Source organism: Dama dama, chromosome 6, assembly GCF_033118175.1.
Source record: "Dama dama isolate Ldn47 chromosome 6, ASM3311817v1, whole genome shotgun sequence".
Taxonomy (NCBI): Eukaryota; Metazoa; Chordata; class Mammalia; order Artiodactyla; family Cervidae; genus Dama; species Dama dama.
Window position 1 is genome coordinate 24486878 of NC_083686.1, and position 24791 is coordinate 24511668.

General features: G+C 37.3%; 1 protein-coding gene across 1 annotated transcript in view; it reads left to right on the top strand.

The window, feature by feature from the left end:
• The window catches only part of CCNI (cyclin I), a 36137-nt gene that overhangs the window by 1286 nt on the left and 10060 nt on the right, over positions 1-24791 (top strand). Inside the window, exons 2-3 of the mRNA XM_061145748.1 lie at positions 5791-5947; positions 21919-22047. Of these exons, the coding sequence (XP_061001731.1) occupies positions 5834-5947; positions 21919-22047 (243 nt within the window). The 5' untranslated portion in view covers positions 5791-5833. The remainder of the gene's footprint in view (positions 1-5790; positions 5948-21918; positions 22048-24791) is intronic.

Genomic DNA, 24791 nt, shown 5'->3' on the forward strand with positions numbered 1-24791 from the left:
AACTGAGGCTCCATAAAATTCATTTCTCCTGCTAGATGACAGCCAGGACACGGTGGCCAGAATTCCAACCCAGGCAGTCTGACTGTGCTATATGGTCTGTATCTCGGAAAAAATTAAAGTAGTGTTATCAGCTTCTAGCTTTTCCAGGTCATTTGTGGCAGACAAAGCAGAAGGGAACAGACAAATAAGGAAGAATTGACAGGGTTCAGATTTGCTAGTCTGGGACCAGACACATCAGAAATTCCAAGCTTCTGAACTAGAAGTTTCTTAATACTGATGAAGAGCAGACTAGTAGAATCAGCGTGTTTTGGGAAGGTGCACTTGGATGGTTTGCAGTTAAACTGAGTTCAATGAGTTTTCGTGGCAGTGTGACATACTAGTTTAGAATGGAACTCTCAAATGTTTCTTGGTTAAGATTGGAAGCTTAACGTGTGTACATGCTTTATTCTGATTGTATGCTACAGTCAAAGGTGAAAAGTATTCACCTTTCTGTGCATGTTTCTTCGTCTTTAAAAGAGGCTTAATAAGAATACAAACTTAATAATATGCTTCCCTGGTAGCTTAGTCCATAAAGGATCTGCCTGCAGTGCAGGAGATCTGGGTTTGATCCCTGGGTCCGGAACATCCCCTTGAGAAGGAAATGGCAACCGTCTCCGGTATTCTTGCCCAGAAAATCCTGTGGACAGAGGAGCCAGGCAGGCTGCAGCCCATGGGGTTGCAAGAGTTGGACCTGACTTGGTGACTAAACTCCCACCACCAAAAATACCGTTCTTTGAGTTTGAGGAGCTAATATGGCAATATTTTGAAGAATACCTGGCTAAGTAATAAACACTTAATGTTTTTTAGCTAAGCATTTAACACGTGTAAACTATTATTATTTAGCACAGTGCTGAACTCTGGAGAGTGTTTGCCATCAAGGTTAATAGGAGAGACCATCCTACAGATAATCAGTTATCACAGTAAAGTTATCCACTTTAGTAACCTTAACATTGATACTTTTATTTTTGTCATATCTGTCGGAATTCTCATTATGTTAGTAGACTCACAAGTGACCCTCTGTCTATAGGATCCAGATATTGAGTTTATATCTGATCTGCAATAGCCAGATCAGATACTGCAGTTTCACTTTTCTGTAGCTTGGAAAATCTGGAACATCCCCACAGATGTCCTCCATTCTTGTATTATTTATACCCCATTTTTTTGAAGTTTAAGGAAATATGAGTTTAAGGAAAAAGGAGTTATGTTTCCCTATTGTGTTTTTTTGTTTGTTTGTTTTTTCTGTTGATACGTACGGTGTAGGGCTTCCCTTGTGGCTCAGCTGGTAAAGAATCCGCCTTCAATGCAGGAGACCTGGGTTCAATCCCTGAGTTGGGAAGATCCCCTGGAGAAGGTAAAGGCTGCCCACTCTAGTATTCTGGCCTGGAGAATTCCATGAACTGTATAGTCCATGGGGTTGCAAAGAGTCGGACACGACTGAGCGACTTACACTTCACTTCACTTCATGGCGTGTTACATTGATTTCTGAATGTTAAACCAACTTTACATTCCTGGGCTAAATCCCACTTGGTTATGGTGTATAATCCCCTTTTTATGTTTTCAGATACAGATTGCTAGTATTTTGTTGACAAATTCTGCATCTGTATTTAAAAGAGGTATATATTGGTCTACAGTTTTCCTACTGTAGTCTTTGATTTTGGTAGCAGGATCATAACTGTCCTCATAAAGTGAGTTGAGAAGGACTCCTCCTCTTTATTTTTTGAAAGAGTTTGTGAAGAATTTGTCTTAATGTTTCTGTAAATGTTTGGTAGAATTCACCAGTGACGCCATTTGGGCATGGGGTTTTCTTTTAGTTTGTCTTAGTAATTTTAGAAAGCTGGCAAATCCTGGTGAGCCACCCTCGTGAGAGTAGCTAAAGGAATGAAATAAGTTTTGACAAGAGTTAATCAATTACTGAATAAAATTAGGTTTAGAAGAAGTCTTAGAACCTAAGGAGTTCAGTCTGCATCCAGTATGGGTATTTCTTCTAAATACCTCTTGACAGGTGATTATCTAGTTTACACTCTTGTTTCTGAGGTTGATATTTATGTTTACTTTAAATGAAGTTATAGTAAGTCTGTTTATTTCAGATTGTGGAGAATTTGAGAAAAGTACCACGGCAACAAAATTGGAATCTCAGAACATCTCAGCAGAATATAACAGTAAATGGAATTTAACAAGATGACTTTGTTTAAAGAAAGAATGCATTTAAGGTCCTGAACAAGGATGTAACGTCCTTCCCCACCCCCAAAAAAGGCACCAAAAGCCCATGCACGATGAGGCAGGGAGGTAGAGAAGTTTGCCTAAGAGTGTACTTTAGAAAGTCTTAGAGTTTTAGCTGAGCATAAATTTTGTCTTGGTAATTCAATAGCCTCTTTAAAAAAAAGTAGCTCATGATCTTAGGGAGCATTAATAATTGGTGCTAATTTTGAAGAGCAAAAGTCATGTCACATGAGGAACTCTTGAATAGTCTTTCATTTCTGCAGAAGATAAACTGATGAGCATGCTAACAGCTTTCAAACATTTGAAGGCTTGCTCTTTGAAAGAGATCAGACTTGGGTTTGTTTTGGTTATAGTTTTTTGGTTTTGGCACCAAGGGTTGAAATGAGCCTGTAATTCTATCTCTATTTCATCAGGACACTGCTGTGGGCACTGTGGGTTACAAAAACATGATATTGGTAGATATGAATTCAAAGGAATTTATAAGAAAGATAGTTCTTGGAAGAACTTACCTTTTAGATGGATCTTTCAGGATAGTTTCTATTTTCCACTCTCTTAAGTTATTTAACGTGTTTCTTAATATAAAAAGCACTTCATGCTTGATATAGAAAATTTGCAAAAACCCAGAAGTTTAAAGAAGCAAAAAGAAAAAAATCACTGTCCTGGTAACTGGAGGTAGTTTGCAGTAGGTTAAGCAGTAAGGCAGTGAAATATGTGGGGTGATTCATAGGAAAGAGGATATTAGCTAGAGTTGGGGCAGAGGGAACACAGAAATTGAAGATTAGGCTTGTATATTTTGTTTTTTCTAATTTTAATTTTTATAAAAAAGTGGGGATTTTTCTACTTATTGTCTAGTGTGTTAAAACTAGACATTAAAACATTTTTTTAAAAAATCCCTGGGATCTGAAGCTAGGTAATACAGGTACATAGTTGATAAAATGGAATAGTTATTCGAGGTCGTCAATGAAAAACAGCATTCCAATGCTGCTTGACTTCCCCTCGCTCTACTCTTCTCATTCCCTACAGGTTTTCTCATTCCCTACAGGGTAATCACTCTTTGCTCTTAGCTTTTTCTCTTGTTATTTAAAAGTCATGCTTTCAGATAACTACTGCTGTCTTTTGATGTTTGAGCTTTAGATATTTATGTTTTCTTCTGAAATATAAAGACGAGGCGCTCATTCTGCCTCCTGACTCCCCTCATCCCACCAGTGTAGTTTTATCCCAGTGTTTGTGTTGAAATCTCGATTCAGTATTTTCATTATTACTGCTTTGTAAATATTGTGGTATATTAATATAATTCAGTTCAGTTGCTCAGTTGTGTCCGACTTTACGACCCCATGTACTGTAGCACGCCAGGCTTCCCTGTCGATCACCAATTTCTGGGGCTTGGTCAAACTCATGTCCATTGAGTCATTGATGCCATCCAACCATCTCATCCTCTTTAGCCCTCTTCTGCTCCTGCCTTTAATCTTTCCCAGCATCAGGGTCTTTTCTAATGTGGCAGCTCTTTGTATCAGGTGGCCAAAGTATTGAGCTTCAGCTTCAACATAGTCCTTCCAATGACTATTCAGAACTGATTTCTTTTAGGATTGACTGGTTTGATCTCCTTGCAGTCCATGGGACTCTCGAGAGTCTTCTCCAGCACCACAGTTCAAAAGCATCAATTCTTCGACTCTCAGCTTTCTTTATGGTCCATCGCTCACATCCATATATAACCACTGGAAAAACCATAGCTTTGACTATATGGACCTTTGTTGGCAAAGTAATGTCTCTGCTTTTTAATATGCTGTCCAGGTTTTCATAGCTTTTCTTATATTATTATATTTTCTTATATTTACTTTCTTGCATAATCTCTTTCTGAATTTAATAACCTTTTTATTTGCTTTGTTGTTGTTCAGTCACTAAGTTGTGTCTGACTTTTTGCAGTCCCATGGACTGCAGCATGCCAGTCTTCCGTGTCATTCACTGTCTGCTGGAGTTTGCTCAAAAAATCTATCTGCCAGTGTAGGAGACTCCAGAGATGCAGGTCTATCCCTGGTTCAGAAAGATCCCTTGGAATAGGAAAGGGCAACCCACTCCAGAATTCTTGCCTGGATCCAGAATCTCATGGTCAGAGGAACCTGGCTGACTACAGTCCATAGTGTTGCAGAATCTGAGCATGCATGCACATACATGTCCATTGAGTTGGTGATGCCATCCAACCATTTCATCCTTTGTTGTCCCCGCCCCCTTCTCCTCCTGGCGTCAGTCTTTCCCAGCATCAGGGTCTCTTTCAGTGAGTTGGCTCTTCACATCAGGTGGCCAAAGTATTGGAGCTTTAGTATCAGTCCTTCCAATGAATGTTCAGAGTTGATTTCCTTTAGGATTGACTGGTTTGATCTCTTTGCTGTCCAGGGCACTCTCAAGAGTCTTCTCTAGCACCACAATTCAAAAGCATCAATTCTTTGGCACTTAACTGTCATCAAATCTAATTACGTTTTTTCACATCCTTCCACAGTGTCTCCAGTTTTCTACACACAGTTAAGTCTCTGGTTTCCTTTTTTTTTTTTTAACTTTAATGTAGAAATATCTCTCAGACTCTCAGATGCTTTGCACTGATCTACACTTTGCTTTTTAGACTTGCTCATTTTAGAGTGCCAGTTACCTTGCATCCTAAGTCACTTCAGCTGTGACCGACTCTTTGCAACCCTGTGGCCTGGGGCCTGCCAGGTCCCTCCATCCATGGGATTCTCCAGGCAAGAATACTGGAGTGGGTTGCCATTTCCTCCTCCAGGGGATCTTCCCAACCCACGAATCAAACCCACATCTGTATGTCTCCTGCATTGGCAAGTGGATTCTTTACCACTAGCACCAATTACCTTACTGTTGAGCTTTCTAGATCAGCATTGTCAAGTAGAAGTTACTGCCTTGATAGAAGTGTTCCTTTTCCGTACTGTCAGTGCAATATTCACTAGTCACATGTAGCAGTTTAGTACTTGAGATATGGCTAGTGTGACTGTGGAATTATATTTTAACTTTACTCAGTTCTGATTTTAATAGATATGTGTAGCTAGTGGACACTATATTGGGAAGCAGAGTTCAAGATGGTTTCATACTTAAGGGGATAGTTTCATACTAAGTGGAAATGGTATTTTTTTTTTTTAATGAAGAGACTGCTTAGCCCTTATCTGATTAGATTTTAAACAGGAATATTTGGGACAACTACTTCTAAAAATGTCTAGTTTTAAAAGCCTATGACTTAGTTTTGACACATTGATGTTTTGATCAAAGTCCAAAGATTCTGTCAATTATATGGTCATGTTTTTGTCTCTTTATAACTGAATTTCAGATTTAAAGGGAAAATGTTTTAGATAACTAATGATTATTGTAAACATTTTAATATATGGTATTTTAAAGAGCTGTAAAATCCTATATTGCCTCATAACATTTTTATTTTATGAATTGCTTAATAAGTACCAACATATTTATACAATGCTATACTTACTATATATGTGTAATTAAATATAGAATATTGTTTTATATTTGCTTTTATAGGTAGCTACATCAAGCTGGGTGGCAGGCAGATCCATAGGATATCATGAAGTTTCCAGGGCCTTTGGAAAACCAGAGATTGTCTTTCCTGTTGGAAAAGGCAATCTCTAGGGAAGCCCAGATGTGGAAAGTGAATGTGCCGAAAATACCTACAAATCAGGTAAAGATTTCTCTCTTCATTCTTAGATAGGTGGCTTTTATTACCACTATCATATGTAACAGTATCTTGATACTGCATTGGAGAAGTATGTACCATTAAAGATATTCTTTATATGAGAGAAAATGAACTGTTTGCTTTTTTGTTTTATCTGGGTTACACCTTTAGGAAGATAAGTATGTCCCTCCCCTTTCCTTGTAGCACAATACTTAGAGTAGGAAGCCTTCTTTATTTCTAGATACATAGCTCACCATAGAGGCCGAACATAATCACATCCTTATCTTTAGTGATCAAAAACTTGATCTTTCATAAATATTAGTAAAGAATTACATAACCTACTAAGGTCGTGTCAATGTTGAAAGCTTCTAGGGAGATAATCAGCAGCTTACCTCTTAATTACAGTTGGCTATATGCCTTTTCTCTTAGAAATTTCATATAATTAGAGTTTTTATTTTTTTAACGAATAGCTGTGAATATGACTACTCCCCAGAATTTACTGGTATAACATGTCTTTATACATCGTTTATCCCTAGTACCTAGCTTTGTGCTTGGGATAAAGAATAATGGCCAATAAATTTTCAGTATGTGTAAGCAAATGACAATATCTAAGCTTCCCTGGTAGCTTAACAGTGAAGAATCCCCCCTGCAGTGGAGGAGACTCAGGTTCGATCCCTGGGTTGGGAAGATCCCCTGGAATAAGAAATGGCTACCCACTCCGGTATTCTTGCCTGGAGAATTCCATGGACAGAATAGCCTAGTGGGCTGCAGTCCGTGGAGTCACAAGTCGGACATGACTTAGCTCTAAACCACCACACCATAGGTTATTGATGTCTGTGTGCTTTTTCTAATTCCAACCTACTTTTATCTTCTTGCCCACAAGCTGAAGAAATATATGTTTTGCTTTTAGTGTTACTTAGTTGTCATTTAGGGAATTGGAAAATTAGTTAATCTGATTGAAAGCCTTTTATACTGGGAGCATTTGCGTGAGCTATCAAATACATTTAATATCTCAGTTAATCCTTTGAGGGCTTCCCTTGTATAGTCCATAAGATCACACACTCTTGATCTTTTGAAAAAGACAGTAAGTAGTCCCAAATTGCTCAGGATTTCAACTAGTAAGTAGTAAAGTTATAATTTTGAACCTGAGGCATTTTTCTTTCCATTATACTTTTAATCTTTGTGTGCTTGTATGATTCAGTCATTCAGTAAATGTTTGTTAAGTGATATTCTGAGCACTATACTAGCTTTGGGGATACAACTATGAGAAAAATAGAAATTTCTTCTCTTATGTTCTGACATTCTAATAAGCCTCAAAGCTTTATTACATCTGCTTTTAGAACCATTTTTTTCCCCTATTATCTCAAGTCAGCATGCAACCAACATGCATGATAAACTTTTATAACATGGTCTTTGAAGGTGATTTCTATCAGGATTATGGTATATTGCTATATTATCACTTAATCTGACCTATTTTTATAGATATTTTAACAGATATTATTAAGGCATAATGCCAGAGAACAGGACAGTATCAGAACTTCTGAGACGGATCGTTTAAGGTTTTGTCTTTGGTAACGCCACGTAGAAGCTCTACTTAGTGTTACTAAGTCATGTCTGACTCTTTGTGACTTCATGGACTATAGCCCGCCAGGCCCCTCAGTCCACAGAATTCTCTAGGCAAGAACACCGGAGTAGGTTGCCATTCCCTTCTCCAGGGGATCTTCCCAATCTAGAAATTGAACCTGGGTCTCCAGCCTTGCAGGCAGATTCTTCACCATCTGAGCTACCAAGGAATCCTAGAAGCCCTACTTAGTTCTTGTAAAATGTGTATGGGCTTGGTCTGATGGTGTTAGGAAATAAGATAGAGATGGGAGTGAAAGGCTATAGGGGCTTGAGCCGCTTGACAGAAGAACCTCAAGGACACTTACCTGTTCTAATTCTTTTAGTTTCTTCTCCAACTCTCAGGCACCGGTTTTTCTACTTCCCTTTTCACAATTTCTTGTAACCGTGATTTTCCTCCTTTTTCACTCTTTTGCATAAGAAAAATAGTCTTGTCTCTAAACCAACTTTTTTATTTTAGGGCCTTTTTTTTTTTTTTGGTGCTGGTTAAAGCAGAAAAATAAAATATTTTTAACTTTTTCTCCTAGTTTTCTTCTCCCCACCTCTACTTTCACCTTAACACTACTACTACAAGGTCATTTTCTTAAAACTTGCATCTCCTGTCTTGCAGTTTAGGACAGAGTGGTCATGCAAGAATATTATACATCTATCGCTTCCCTTCAGTTTGCTTCTACAGCACTCTGTTCTTGACGTATGACAGCACACAATATTATAATTTCCTGATGGTTTGACTTTAGTTTACTGGCATATAGTTGGCTCATAGTAAATGTTTGTTAAATGCATGTTTATTATCATTTTTTAATCATTCAGGCTAGAGAAGTTCTTTTATATATTAATAGTACTTTCAAGTACACAACAATTTTGTTATAAATTCAGGGGAAAAATTGAAGACTGGTACTTTCAGATGTACTTTTTTTATATATATACAAAGATAAATCTGCCTCAAGCTGTTTATATAAAGATGATTTTCATTAGAATTTTGAAAATCTAAGGATCTTTAAACTTAAAGGCCATCTAATTTTGTGTTTCCAAATGTAGGATCTTGAACCACTGGGCTCCTAGGTGTATGAGAATCACCAGGAGGTGTCTTGCAAATTCTTCTCCCAGACCTACTGGGCTTGTGGTGGCAACTATGGGAATTTGTATTTTAAAAAACATCACAGTTTTGTTATAGCTCAGTTGGTAAAGAGTCCACCTGCAATGCAGGAGACCCCAGTTTGACTCCTGGGTAGGGAAGATCCACTGGAGAAGGGATAGGCTACCCACTCCAGTATTCTTGGGCTTCCCTTGTGGCTCAGCTGGTAAAGAATCCACCTGCAATGTGGGAGAGCTGGGTTCAATCCCTAGGTTGGGACGATCCCCTGGAGAAGGGAAAGGCTGCCCACTCCCAATATTCTGGCCTGGAGAATTCCATGGACTTTGTAGTCCGTGGGGTTGCAAAGAGTTGAACACAACTAAGCGACTTTAACTTCACTTTAGTAATATGTGTTAGGTCTGGGAAATACTGATTTGGTCTAATCACACAATAAAAAAAGTTTTGACATCTCTGATAAGTGATCCTCTACTTTGTCCATTCCACTATAGAAAAGCTCTACCAGTTACTGGAGATTTTTTCCTGAACTGAACCTGAAAACTGTTTCTTTCTATTGGCTACCTGTTGGTTCTAATTCTGTACACTGAAGCAGTACAGAATAAGTTTGTTCTGTATTGTCTACTTACAATCCTGTTAAGCTCGAAAAGTCCTCTCTTCCAATTATATATCCTTTGTTCTTGAACCATTTTTCACTTAGCAAGGTTTCCCCTTTTTACCATCTACTTTTTTCCCTTTGATGCACTCTTTTCACCATGTTTCTTAGATCATGACATTTGAGTTGTGTTCATTAGTGAGCAGTAGAGTGAAACTATCACCTCACTTTATCTTGGCTTGATAACTTCATTAATATAGCCCTAAATTAAAAAAAAATTTTTTTTGGCAGCAATGTCTTGTTGTTGGCTTATTATACTGAACTTGTTTTTAAAACCTTTCTGTTCTGTTTCTTTGCTTTTAAGCAGAATTTCCCTTATCCTAGATGTACTTTTTTAAGTTTTTTACTTAGCTGCACTGTTTCATATTTATTCTTACTAAGTTTTAAATTGTTGATGTTTATCTGTTGATAAATTGATGCTGGCCCATTTTTCTAGCTTTAAAATTATTACCTAATGTATTGGAGCTTTTCTGGTGGCTCAGCAGTAAAGAATCCACCTGCAATGCAGGAGATGCAGGTTGGATCCCTGGCGAAGGAAATGGCAACCCACTCCAGTATTCTTGCCTGGGAAATCTCATGGACAGAGGATCCTGGTGGGCTACAGTTCTTGGGGTCACAAAGAGTCAGACACGACTTAGTGACTAAACAACATCATCATCTAATATATTCAGTTTAGTTCAGTTCAATTGCCCAGTCGTGTCTGACTCTTTGCAACCCCATGAACTGTAGCACACCAGGCCTCCCTGCCCATCACTAACTCCCGGGAGTCCACCCAAACCCATGTCCATCGAGTCAGTGATGCCATCCAACTGTCTCATCCTCTGTTGTCCTCTTCTCCTGCCTCCAATCTTTCCCAGCATCAGGGTCTTTTCAAATGAGTCAGCTCTTCACATCAGGTGGCCAAAGTATTGGAGTTTCAACTTCAACATCAGACCTTCCAATGAATATTCAGGACTGATTTCCTTTAGGATGGACTGGTTAGATCTCCTTGCAGTCCAAGGGACTCTCAAGAGTCTTCTCCAAAACCACAAGTTCAAAAGCATCAGTTCTTCGGTGCTCAGCTTTCTTTATAGTCCCACTCTTACATCCATACATGACTACTGGAAAAACCATAGCCTTGACTAGATGGACTTTCGTTGGCAAAGTAATGTCCCTGCTTTTTAATATACTGTCTAGGTTGGTTATAATTTTTCTTCCAAGGAGTAAGCATCTTTTAATTTCAAGGCTACAGTCACCATCTGCAGTGATTTTGGAGCCCAAAGAAATAAAGTCTGCCACTGTTTCCACTATTTTTCCATCTATTTGTCATGAAGTGATGGAACCAGATGCCATGATCTTTGTTTTCTGAATGTTGAGCTTTATGCCAACTTTTTCACTCTCCACTTTCACTTTCATCAAGAGGCTCTTTAGTTCTTCTTCATTTTTTGCCATAAGGATGGTGCCATCTGCAAATCTGAGGTTTTTGATATTTCTCCCAGCAATCTTTTGATTCCAGCTTGTGCTTCATCCAGCCCAGCGTTTCTCTTGATGTACTCTTCATATAGGTTAAATAAGCACAGTGACAATGACATACTCCTTTTCCTATTTGGAACCAGTCTGTTGTTCCATGTTCAGTTCTAACTGTTGCTTCCTGACCTGCATACAGATTTCTCAAGAGGCTGGTCAGGTGGTCTGGTATTCCATCTCTTTCAGAATTTTCCACAGTTTATTGTGATCCACAATAACAGTCAGAGGCTTTGGCATAGTCAATAAAGCAGAAATAGATGTTTTTCTGGAACTCTTGCTTTTTCGATGATCCAGCAGTTGTTGGCAATTTGATCTTTGGTTTCTCTGCCTTTTCTAAAACCAGCTTGAGTATCTGGAAGTTCATGGTTCACGTATTGTTGTATCCTGGCTTGGAGAATTTTGAGCATTACTTTGCTAGCGTGTGAGATGAGTGCAATTGTGTGGTAGTTTGAGCATTCTTTGGGATTGCCTTTCTTAGGGATTGGAATGAAAACTGACCTTTTCCAGTCCTGTGGCTACTGATGAGTTCTGCAAATTTGCTGGCATATTGGGTGCAGCACTTTCACAGCATCATCTTTCAGGATTTGAAATAGCTCAACTGGAATTCCATCACCTCCACTAGCTTTGTTTGTAGTGATGCTTCCTATGGCCCACTTGACTTCACATTCCAGGATGTCTGGCTCTAATATATTAACTTTGTCATTTTTGTACTATCTGTAGATTTGGTAAATAAATACATCTGTTTTGCCCCTAGGTCGGTTTTTTTTCTTTTCCTTAAGTAAACAGTTTCTTAAAGTATATATAGATCATAGAGTGTACAACTCATAAATTTTCACAAAATGACACTAACCACATTACCAGCACCTTCAGAAGCTCTTCTTGTGTCTTATATTTACCATCATCTATCTTTTCCCAATAAAGAAACATTATCCTGTTATCAGAGATTAGTTTTTCTTTGTTTTGAATTATATTTATGTATGGAATAATAAAATATGTTCTGGGCTTCTTTGCTCAGTATTATTATTTAATTTTTTTTGTTATAAGATCCCATCATAGGGATTCATTTATCCATTCTGCTGTTGATGGTCATTAGAGTCGTTTTTGTGTGTCTTTTGGTGAACATACCTGTACATTGCTGTTGAGTATATTCTTAGAGGTGGGATTGCTAGAACCTAGAATATGTGTATTCTCAGGTTTAGCAGATAGCACCAATTGTATGACTTACCCAAGTTGTTACACTTTTACACCCCATTTTTTTTCTTTTTACCCTTATAGCAGAGTATGGAAGTCCCAGATTGCTCTGCATCCTTGTGAACCTTGATATTGTCTGTCTTTTTCATTTTAGTTATTCTGGTGAGTGTGTTACAGTATAACATTGGGTTTTAATTTGCATTTCCTGGGTAGCTAATGAAATTCAGCTTTTCATGTGCTAATTGGCCATTGACTATCTTTTTTGGTGAAATGTCTGTTCACATCTTTGACCTGGGTTCTGTTGCCTTCCTTTTTAAATTGTTAGAAGTTTTTTGTTTTGCAGGCTCTGTGTATTATTCTATTTATCAAAAGTCAACATATACAGAGCTGAAGATATGTATATCTTAATTTTTAATGGCCAAATATCAGAAATTTTTTCCTTTTTGCTTAGTCCTTTTAAAGAAATGTTTGCCTCACCCGAAGTAATAAAATTTTTTTTCCCTTTGTGATAAGATGTGAAGTAGGAGTCAAGAATAATTTTTCTGCATTTAGAAAAGCAGTACTATTGGTTAGAAATGCAGCTTGTGCCGCTGCCCCATGGTGTGTTTTTGTTGCTAACGATGTGACTGCTGTATGTGAGTAAATACACTTGTGGGTCAGTTTCTTGCCTCTCTTCATTGATCTGGTCACTTCTCCTAAATATCACGCTGCCTCAGTTGTTATAGCATAATAATGTCTTTGGTGGCGTATACTTTGTTCTCTTTCTTTTTTCGTAACAGTTGTCTTGGCTGTTTTAAGCCCCTTGCTCTTCTGTATGTAACAATACTTTTGATACAGTTGTCAGTTTTCAAAAAACAAAAAGATTGTGGGGTGTTGGTTTTACTGAATCTGTAGATTGATTTGGGGAAGAGTGAACATGTTTATGAGTCTTCTAATCCATGAACATGGAGTGTTTCTCTATTTTTCTTTAAAGATGGTCTTCAGTTTCTTTTAATAATGTTTGATAATGTAGGTTTATCCCTGGGTATTTGAGACTTGTTGAGGCTATTACAAATGGTATCATTTTAAATTTTTTATGTGCTTGCTTCTATATGCTGGTAGGTTTTTATAGAGACCATAAAATTAACTTACTTAGTAGTTTGCAGAGTCTTTAGCATTTTCTGTGTATTATACCCTGGTCATATCAAATGTGAATAATCATGGTTTTATTTCGTTCTTTCCAGTCCTTACAACTTTGTTTTTTTCCTGTTTTTCAGAATTAGCTAGGGTTTCCAGAATACTGCTGAAGTCTCCGTTTGAGGAGAAAGCTTTCAATATTTTACCATTAACTCTAATAGTTGCTATATATTTTTAAATCTTTATCAGATTAAGAAATTCCTTTCTCTGCCTTAGTTTGCTTGGACTTTTTTTCATGAATAAGTGTTGAATTTTTATACATCATTGGATTTTATTAACATTTTGGCTAGGAGTCTTGCATCTAAGGTCATGGGTAAGATTGGTTTGTAATGCCTTTGTTAGATTTTCATGATAAAGTTATGCTGGCTTTGTAAAATGAGTTGGGAATTATTCCTGCTTTTTCCCCCCAGTGCTCTCCATTTGTTTAAATTGATACTGTTTCTTTCTTAAATGTTGGATGGTTTCACTTCAAAGCCACTGGGGCCTAGAGATTTATTTATGGGTAAAGTATTTACTAATTAATATCTTTGGTAAGTATGAGGCTAGTCAGGTCTTCATTTAAATGTTGTCTCAGTTTTGGTGAGTTGTGTTTTTTAAGGAATTCATTTCATCTAAAGTTTCAAATTATTTGTATAAAGTTACTCAAAGTATTCTCTCTTTAACATTTAAAGGGTCCATAGTGGTGTTCCCTTTTTTATTTCTTAACTGGCATGTAGTTTTTCTTGATCACTCTTTCTAGAGGTCTGTCAGTCTTTCAGTTCTGTTGCTTTTTCCCTATTGTACATTCTTTTTTTTTTTTTTAAGTTTTGCTCTTTTTCCATTATTTCTGTCTACTTTCTTTGTATAGTTTTCTGTTCTTTATCTTGAGATACAGATGCTTTATCTCAAGAGAAATGTTTTCTTTTTTAATTCATTTAGCACTATAAAGCATCGCTGTCTACTCTTGCTGAGTTTGTTGTTAGATTTCATATTAGGTTCTTAATTTGAGTTGTTACATGTCTCAGTTCTAAAATTTCCCTTTTGGATTTTTTATAGATTTCATTTCTTTAGTGAACATTTTCATCTTCTCATCTGTCTTCCTTCCTCTCTGTTTGTGTATCAGGTCCTTTTCTGATAACGCAAAGACCAAGATCTTTTTGTTGTCCCCCCTTGTTTCTCTCTTGTTTTTTATTACTTGGCCCTTTTTATTGTCATGCCTGGTTATTTTTGATTGGTTGCTGAACATCATGAGAAATTGTAGAGGCTCTAGATGTTATTTTTCTGCAGGAGGGTTCAATCTTCCCAGTGGTGGACAAACTGAAGAAGCTTGAATCCATTGAAGGACTGTGCTGATGGGAGGCTGGGTTGCTGTTGAGTATGGCTTCATCTATTTCTGGTTGTCCCCAACTCCTAGAGAGTAGCCAAGGATTCCAGCTGAGAGCTTGGAGTGTTTACTAGTGTCCTTATTCCTGAAGGGTGCTACACTCTTCCCTGAGCTCATTCTTACTTTTCAGAGACTTTCTGCTTAGCCACTTAGATCCTTGTCCTTCCCAACTTCAGAATTTTATTCAGAAAATTAATTAAGAGGACAATCAGCTGAGTGTCACATTCAGATCTCTGACCCTCCCACTTCCCGCTAGGTTCTTGGCTCTTCAAGTCACGAAATTTTGACTCTTGCCTTGTAAGACTCCCCAAAACTCTCTTGGTTTATTTGCTCATACTTTACACCTCTTGCCATACTCAGAAGATGGGCAGGTGCCTGAAAGGGAAAGCTATGCAGAGTGTTAACTCATCTCTAGTTGTTACTGCCTCTCTAGAATCATGGCTCCTCAAGGCCGGGCTGTCCTAGCAGTTCTGATGCCTTTCTGTCATTGTTAGTGGCTTTTCTAGCTGTTCTCAGCTAGAGTGTAGGTTTGCTGCTACCTGCTCAGTCATAGCCAAAAGCTGTAAGGTAATTTTTTAAAAGGTATTGAACAGTTGTGACAGGAGATGATGTGGGAACACAGGAAAGTACTTAGCCCAATTTGAGTAATCAGGAAAAATGTCTGGTAGGGAGTGATGGTTGAAAAAGCTCTTAAAGGATAAATAAAAAAGCAAGTAAAAGAGCGAGAAGTGTGTTTCAACCAGAGGGAGCAGTGATATAAAATAGCATTACAGGAGCAAGGAAGAAACCATAGATAGAAATACTGCTCTTAATGCATTTTAAGGCAGAAAGTGATGGAAGGTGAGTGAGGCTGGAGAGATAGGTCAGAGAGGGATTTGTGTGCCCTGCCTGGGGGATTATGCTTCATCTTTTAGGTAATGGTGAACCTTTTAGAGTTTAAAGCTAGACAGAATTTATGTTTTAATAATCAGAATAGCAGAAAGCTCTGTGTTTTACCATGTTGAATCAAACCATTATAAATTCTCTTTGGGATTAGTTGTTCAATCACCATACTGAATTCTCTTAATCCTACTTGAGCAATCCATACAAGAGAAAACATATCTCTTGATCAGGAAATAATGTTTGAGGTAGGCAGGCCTCTTTCCTTCCTTTCTTCTTTCCTTCTTTTCTCCTTTCCTCCCTCCTGAATGTTATTACTTATTGCACAGAACTTAATTTTTTAAAGCTATTCCAGTAATATTATTGTTCAGTATATGTTTGAATTGAGTTGAAAAAAATGATCTTAGAATCAGTATCACTTCATTTAAGAGTGAGTCTTTGCAGACTTATCTTCTGTGGGGGTTTTTTGGTTTCTGTTAGTTTTGGCTAGTAATGATAATACTAGCCATGCAAGAATGCTTTCTTGGCTCCATTCTCAAATATTTTAATACAGAGTATGTTAAAGTCCAAAGAGTGTCATGCTTTCTTTCATAATTATTTGCATTATAATTGGTTTGAAAGAACTATTTATAAGTAATGTTTTGTAAATTTGTTTCTCTGGCATCACAAAGCACTAGGTATTTTTAGAGGAAGGAAAGGACAAAACTAACATTTAACTGCCGTTTGCATTCTATGTGTTTCACACAAGTTAAATCACTTAGTTGTAATATGTGAATCGCTAGCTGTGTTGTACCTCTCCTTATAGCACATTATGTCTGTCTTCTGTGAGACTTCTTACAGTTACATGTTTGTGTATTTGTTTAATGTCAAATACAGATAGTCACATTATGTAATCGGTTATTTAGGGATCTTTTCCCCCTTGTATCTCTGACCTGAAGGTATTGAATTAATGCTGTTTTTGCTTCTTATTGCTCCTCTAGATCATTGTTCTTTCACTTCCCTAAAAGCCTATCCACTTTCATCAGATTGTATCACCATCTGCCTCTCCTTATATTAATTTATTTCATTGTCATTGAATTGTTCAGATGGCTTAATTAACATTGCTTTTTTTTCTTTGCATTTTTAGATAAAAGCTCCCCTTTGTAGAAATTTAATTTCTCTTGAATGTTTAATTATCTCCATCTAAAAGTTTTGTGGCTGCTTCAGTTGGTTCCCTGGGACCTTTAGGGGCTCCTGGTCCAGCTCTTAAAAGGAACACCTCACGGCTGTGTGGAAAATGGAATATTTTAAAACCTGTACCCAGGAACTAGCTGTAGGGCTGTGTCTACTTCCTCCTACCTCTAGAGAAGCCAGAGATCCAGATAGTGTTTTATTGACTTTTTCAGACTCCTCTGAGAGTGAGGATCCAACTACTGGCTTCAATATCCTGGCTTTAATAACGTAACTCCAGGTTCCTCTGTCAAGTTGGAAAGTTATTTTCCTGTTACCCCATATTCCCCAAGCATTTCACGCCCACAACTTCAGTCCCATGAGCAACCTTATGTTTCTTTTCGATTCATTGAATTGTATCACTAGTTGTCAGACTATCTGTTCTAGCAGTCTTTTCCATCCACCTTGCTTTTTATTTGCAAATCTGAGGAGCTTGACACTAGGTTATTGTGTTGACATTAGTCCTGTTGACATTAGTTGACTGCAGGTTGACATCAGTCCTGTCCTTCAGAGTAAAGTTCACAGGTTTAAAATACTTCTTTTCCTTGCCTTGCGAGTGATCACCCCCTGCCCTCACTCTTAAGATACAAGGTAGTTGCTGTCTTTGCTCAGAGCCTTGTGTCCTCCACACTGGGCCAGGCGCCCTTCCAGTGTTCTCCCCGCACCCTGCGCATACCTCTGCTCTCATGTTACCGTATTTTATTAATGATTTTTGATTGTTTGCCTCATCATGAGGCTTTGCTTTAAACAGGGAGATTTTCATTCTTCATTGTATTCCCGTGGCCTGTCGTATGATCCACACTTAATGTTCATTAATATGAACTCAGTTAAATGTCTTGAGTATCAGATGTTTTCAAATTATTGTTCATAGTCTTAACACCAGTTTGGTGGTGAGATATTAATATAAAACGTTGTAAACCATCTTTGTCTCATTTTGTCGTCAGTGTTTCTTGTGTAGTATTCTAGAGTCAGTCTTTATATAACAAAAGGAATTGACCAGGAGGCAAATATATATGGCAGTTAACCATCATAAATACCAGTGATAACTGAGTTTAGAGCTAAATATAAAAATTATGTATGTGTGATTTGTTGGTTTGGCCACAAAGAAATACTTTACTTTTTGGGCCAAAGCTGAAAATTGACAGAAAGAGGAGTTGGAATAAAGGAAACTGGCCAATGTGATATCAGAGGTTGTAAGGAGCACCTGGCATTGTTCCTTGCAACGCTAAAGAAAACCAAGAGGAAGGAGAGAAGAAATTCTAGCTGAAATACCTATTTGAGGAGATCCATTGTCGAGATGTACAGCCTTTCCTACTTTAATAACTCTTAATACATCTCTCTGTGATAGAGGAATTAATTTCATAAAGTTGACTCTGAGTGATCAGGAAAAAGGTTTAAGCTGTGGTCTCTTTCTGAGGAATGAGATAAATACATTTTTAAAGAGATTTCCATCCAAAATGGTTATGATGGTGAATCCTGCAGTGTTCAAGTTAAACCTTTACTTGTCTGGAACTCTCACTTATTGAAAATGGTCTTTTCCTCTAATCACAGAGGCATTTCTGTACTTTTTTGTGTTTACCTGACAGTAGTACTTACATATATCTGTTCTGTTTATTAGTAAATTAAGTATTACTAGGTTTGTTTTGTTTTTTTATGGTTCCTATAAAACTGGAGAGTAAATAAATACTGCTTTAAAGTATGTACCTTTAAAAAATTAAGCCTAATACCCAAAACTTAAAAATAATATGTAGGAAGATTAAAATGATAATAATCAGTGTTTGTGTAGTAATCTCTAATGAGAAAATTCAGATTAATTTCCCCTTCAGTATCCTTTCATCATCTTTAAATGTATATTCATCTTTTGTCCCTAATATCTCATTTATTCCTGTTCAGTTTAGTTTTGTCTTTAATGGACTATCAATCTGCTATCATGGCCCATTTAAGATAGTTTAATGTCTGTTTGCTGCCTTAGAAAGAAATTCTCTTATTCATACTAAATTTTCTTATTCTTAGGAATTGAGAAAACTTAATTCCAAAATTACTGTTAGTTTGTAACAGTGTTACCTAAACTTTAAAACCTTAAATTGATTATATAGATTTGTGATGTGATGACATTGTGAAAATTTTATTTAATAAATAAGAGAGTATTGGATATTGATATTAAATGCTGTAACTAGCACACCAAGTGCAAAAGAATCAGTTCTTAGGTGCTCAGCCTTCTTTATGGTCCTACTCTTACATCCATATATGACCACTGGAAAAACCTTAGCTTTGACTATATGGACCTTTGTTGGCAAAGTAGTGTCTCTGCATTTTAATACGCTGTCTTGGTTTCTCATAGATTTTCTTCCAGGGAGCAAGCGTCTTTTAATTTCATGGCTGTAGTCACCATCTGCAGTGATTCTGCAGCCCAAGAAAATCAGTCTGTCACTGTTTTCATTGTTTCCCCATCTATTTGCCATGAAGTGATGAATCCGGATACCATAATCTTTGTTGAATATTGAGTTTTAAGCCAACTTTCTCACTCTCCTCTTTCACTTTCATCAAGAGACTCTTCACTTCCTCTTTGCTTTCTGCCATTAGGGTGGTGTCTTCTACGTACCTGAGGTTATTGATATTTCTCCTGGCAATTTTGATTGCAGCTTGTGCTTTATCCAGCCTGGCATTTCGCATGATGTACTCTGCATATAAGTTAAATAAACAGGGTGACTGACAGTAGCCTTGACATTCTCCTTTCCCACTTTGGAACAGTTGTTCCATGTCCGGTTCTAAGTGTTGCTTCTTAACCTGCATACAGGTTTCCCAGGAGGCGTATAAGGTGGTCTGGTATTCCCATCTCTTAAGAATTTTCCACAGCTTGTTGTGATCCACACAGTCAAAGGCTTTGGCATATTCAATGAAGCAGAAGTTAGGTGATCTGGAATTCTCTTGCTTTTTTCTAAGATCCAGTGGATGTTGGCAATTTGATCTCTGGTTCCTCTGCCTTTTCTAAGTCCAGCTTGAACATCTGGAAGTTCTCAGTTCACATACTGTTGAAGCCTAGCTTGGAGAATTTTGAGCATTACTTTGATAGCATGTGAAATGAGTGCAATTTTGCAGTAGTTTCTAGAACATTCTTTGGCATTGCCTTTGGGATTGGAGTGAAAACTGACTTTTTCCAGTCCTGTGGCCACTGCTGAGATTTCCAAATTTGCTGGCATATTGAGTGCAGCACTTTCACAACGTCATCATTTAGGATTTGAAATGGCTCAGGTGGATTTCCATCACCTCCACTAGCTTTGTTCATAGTGATGCTTCCTAAGGCCCACTTGACTTTGCACTCCAAGATGTCTCACTCTAGGTGAGTGATCACACCATCATGGTTATCTGGGTCATGAAGATCTTTTTTGTATAGTTCTTCTGTGTATTCTTGCCACCTCTTCTTAATATCTTCTGCTTCTGTTAGGTTCATACCATTTCTGTCCTTTATTTTGCTCATCTCTATAGACTTGTGTACTCTGGACATTACATATAAACATGATAATATAATATATGGTCTGTTGTGACTGTCTTCTTTCAGTTAACACATTATTTTCAAGAGTCTTCCATATTATGGCATGTCTGTACTTCATTCGGTGTTAAAACATTTATTTATTTAATTTGACTGCTCTAGGTCTTAGTTGTAGCATGTGAGATCTTAGTTCCAGCATGTGGGATCTAGTTCCCTGACCAGGAATTGAACTTGGGCTCTTACATTGGGAGCTCAAAGTCTTAGCCACTGGACTACCAGGAAAATCCCAGCACTTTATTCTTTTTTCTTGATGAATAACATTTCATTGTATGATATATCACACTTTATTTATATCCATTCATCAGTTCATGGGCATTTGGGTTGTTTCTGCTTCTTAACTATTGTGAATAGTTACTGCTGTAAACATTAGTGTACAAATACTTGTTTGAATACTTGTTTGAAATTCTTTTTGGTATATACCTAGGAGTGGAATTGCTGGGTCATATGATAATTCTGTGTTTAAACTTCTGAGGAGCTGCTAGATTGTTTTCTGAAGTAACCGTATCATCTTTCATTCCTACCAGGTGAATGAATGAGAGTTCTTATTTCTCCATATCCTTGCCAGAATTTGTTATTATTAATTTTTTTGATTGTAGTCATTTTCCTGGGTGAGAGGAGATACTACCTTTTGATTTTGATTTGCATTTCCCTGGTACGTAATAATGTTGAGCATCTTTTCAAGTGCTCATTGGCGAACTGCATATTTTCTTTGGAGAAATATCTGTTTATGCCCTTTGCTCATTTTAACATTTGGTTTCTGTCTCTATTAAACTGTAAGGAGTCTTTGCATATTCTAGATATAAGTACCTAATTAGATATATGATTTACAAACATTTTCTTCATTTTGTAAGGAACCATTTCACTCTTCCCCTCCTTTACATATTGTTTGCTTTTGAAAAGCTGATGATCAATAAAGATGTTTGCTTAGTTATGACTCTGACAATAACTAAGTCAACTTTGTACTCCATAGCCAGGTTATACGAGTTTTATATTTTCTGTAGTTATACTGGAATGACCTAACTGATAAATTGAGAAAAGAAGTACTTGGAACATTTTTAATTCTTTGATTTCACATTAAAAAAGAGCAATGCTTCATTTACCTTAAAAACTGCATGAATGACTCAGTTATTTATTTACCAAAGTAGCAGAAGGGTATATTTGTAAAGCAATTTGAAGTGAGCTGTCTCGGGTATCAACTTTCGGGTGATAGCTTTTTTTTGCTGGTTGAAATATTTATTACTGTGTTATATCAGGGTGGGGTTCTTAACTGGGGCCAGTTTTGCTCACCAGGCGACATTTGGAAATGTCTGGAGATACTTGGGTTGTTCTACTGGAGAAGTATCTAGCGTCTACCTAGCTTCACTGGTGGCTCAGACGGTAAAGAATCCACCTGCAATGCAGGAGACCTGGGTTGGGAGGATCCCCTGGAGAAGGAAATGGCAACCCACTCCAGTATTCTTGCCTGGAGCATCCCATGGACAGAGGAGCCTAGCTGGCTACAGTCCATGGGGTCCCAAAGAGTCAGACACGACTGAGCGACTAAACACAGCACAGCAACTAATACATAAGGTTTTGTCTTCCTTTATCTCGTTTGTTAGATCTTGAATAAACTTAAAAACATTGCCTAACATGTAAACACATATTCCATAGCATTTGCTAACCTTTTATAAGTGAGAATTGCAAATACATCTTGATGATAACTTGAAACTTGTTTTATTTTTTAATTGTTCCCTTATAGAACGTTTCTCCATCCCAGAGAGATGAAGTGATTCAGTGGTTGGCCAAACTCAAGTACCAATTCAACCTTTACCCAGAAACATTTGCTCTGGCTAGCAGTCTTTTGGACAGGTTCTTAGCTACTGTAAAGGTAAATATTCTAGAATATACTTACATACAACTTCTGTTTTAATGGTTTATATGCTGCACCAGGGGCAAATAGTAGAACATTCTTCAAGGTGGAAAGGAGTGGAAAATTTTCTTAAAGATAACATATATATCTGTAACAAGACATGTCTTCTCTTATTGCTTTAAGTCTTCAGAAATGTTTCTGGTTATGTTCTGTAATTCTCTTTTGGCTGTAAGTATTCGTAGCTTACACTTAACCAGTGAAATTTTTGATCTCTTTCTTTTAATGCAAACCATATAGCATTGGTAGAGAGTTTAGTCATCTTTTTTAACACATTGAATACTAGTTGTGAATAGTGAATCAGACTAGAAAAGTATAATAAGCCTATTGTATACTTTTCTGTCACTACTTATTTATTGAATATCTTTTTTGTAGTTTTCTGAACAGCATATAAGTACTTAGCAGCATACATTTGGAGTATAACAAGATGAAAACTGAACTGTTTTACATAACTTTGGTGTATTTTTGTTCAGTGGCAGCATTACAGATAAGTTTTATGTTATCCCTATTGGTATACTATATCATTGGTTATGTGATGTGAAATTGGTCATGGTAGGCCCTTAGCAGATTTAAAGCAGAAAGTCAGCATTTATTCAATAGCAAGACATGAAACAAGAAAAGCAATTCAGTTATTGTTTGTATCCCTAGGAATATATATGTTGCAGGAACTCTGTGTTCAGTGCTGAGGGTACTGTGTTTTTTTGTTATTTGGTATAACAGATAGAAGCCAAAGAATTATGGAGTGGGAGAATTTGGTTGGCCACTCAGTTACCTTTTTATGTTTCAAACTTCTGTTTTTGAGAGACTTAAATTGTGATGATCCTAATCGCCTGAAGTCTGGGTTAACTCTGAGATGCCAACAGTTATTTCAGCATCCAGTCCTCCTCCCTTCTCCCTGTTCCCCTACTCTAGCTAAGTTCCCTTTCACAGAGAAAGATACCTTGGGTCCTGATGTTACTAGCATCAGATGCTTACTTAGAGATGGCTAATCTGTATTGAAACAATTCATCTAAAATGTATTCATAGTTTAAAGGTGCTTAAAGCAGACAGTAAAAGGATTGCAACAAGAATGGAGCCCCAAGTCCAGCTGTGCAGAAAAAGGTCCTATGAACTTCTTTAAAAGCACAGACCTTGGGCCCTGTCCCAGACCTACTAAATCTGAATCTCTAGTAGGTGAAACCTGGGTATCTTTATTTAAATAAAGAAACTACATAGATGATTCTGATGTACATCTGGGATTGAAAATTACTGTTTGTTTAACCAAAAAAAAACCCACATATTTGCTGTTGGGATTCTTTGTAGTACTGAATTTATTATTGGTGCCCTTGATTTGGGGGTTTCATTGCCTTCCCAAAGTTGCTAACTGTTGGACTGTCTGTAATGAACTCTGATTTCCTCAAGGATTTGGGGTTGATATGTTGTTACACATGGAGAAATAAGAGAACCTGAAAAACTGTCAGAGCCACAAGATGTGACTTCACTTTCTGGATCACTTGTTGGTATCTCTGTTAACCTCTGAGACTGTTTCCTCATCTGTAAAGAAAGATAAAACATTTATGGCAATGCTTTCTAAACCATAATATTCTGATTAATATTAATAATTACTTTAAAATATTGATAGAATTGAACTGGCTTTTATTTCTCATATGGGCTTCCTTGGTGGTTCAAACGATAAAGAATCTGCCTGCAATGCAGGAGACCTGAGTTCTATCCCGGGTTGGGAAGATCCCATAGAGAAGGGAATGGCAACCCACTCTAGTAGTATTCCTCCCTGGAGAATTCCATGGACAGAGGATCCTGGTGGACTACAGTTCATGGGGTGCAAAGAGTCGGACATAACTGAGCAAGTAACACTTTATTCTTATACAGGAAGAGGAATGGAAGATTCCTAGGCTGTGTGCCACTTATACTGAGGCATTGGTTGTTGGCTGGCCTATTATTAAATAATTAATCAAGGCTAAACTATCATGATTATTCATTTGGCCACACCATACAGCTGTGGGATCTTAGTACCCCAACCAGGGATTGAACCCAGGACACAGCAGTGAAGGCACCAAATCCTGATCACCGGACCTCCAGGGAAATCCCTGTCCTGATTATTTAAAACTGGATTGGCAAACTCTTACTCTACCAGTAGGGTAGAAAGTTTTTATAGATAAGGAAAACAGGCAAACTTGAGCCCTCCTAAGGGTGTCAAATCCAAGAAAGATTTTTCCCCACCTTGATTGATTCTGTATATATTTAGGAGCCTTTCATTCTTATCATGGAATTTGAATATATAATTTTTTTGGTGAACATTTAATTAGAAAATTTAATTTGCTAGCATGTTGTCACTTTGTAAAGTATGTAAAATATATTCATAGTCTTCATTTAATATTCCTTTCTTAATTCTTAATTCGTATGTTAATCTTAACTGATATGACAGATAAAGAGAATAAAACCAGCTTTAAAAATACACAAATATATTCTTAATTGGGAGAATTTTATAAGTAAAAAAAAAGTCTTCTAAGATCAAGCTCACCTCTGATGGATAGAAATTAGCTTTGGCTAACCAGCATTGGTTGAACTTACAAAGGAATGATCTTAGTATTTCCGTAGAGTATGTAATATGGCTGGGGTTATAAGTTATCTCTGATCCTAGAAAGCAGTGAATGAGACCCAGATTAATTTGAATTCCACAGGGTTGTGTGCATACTTGCCTCATC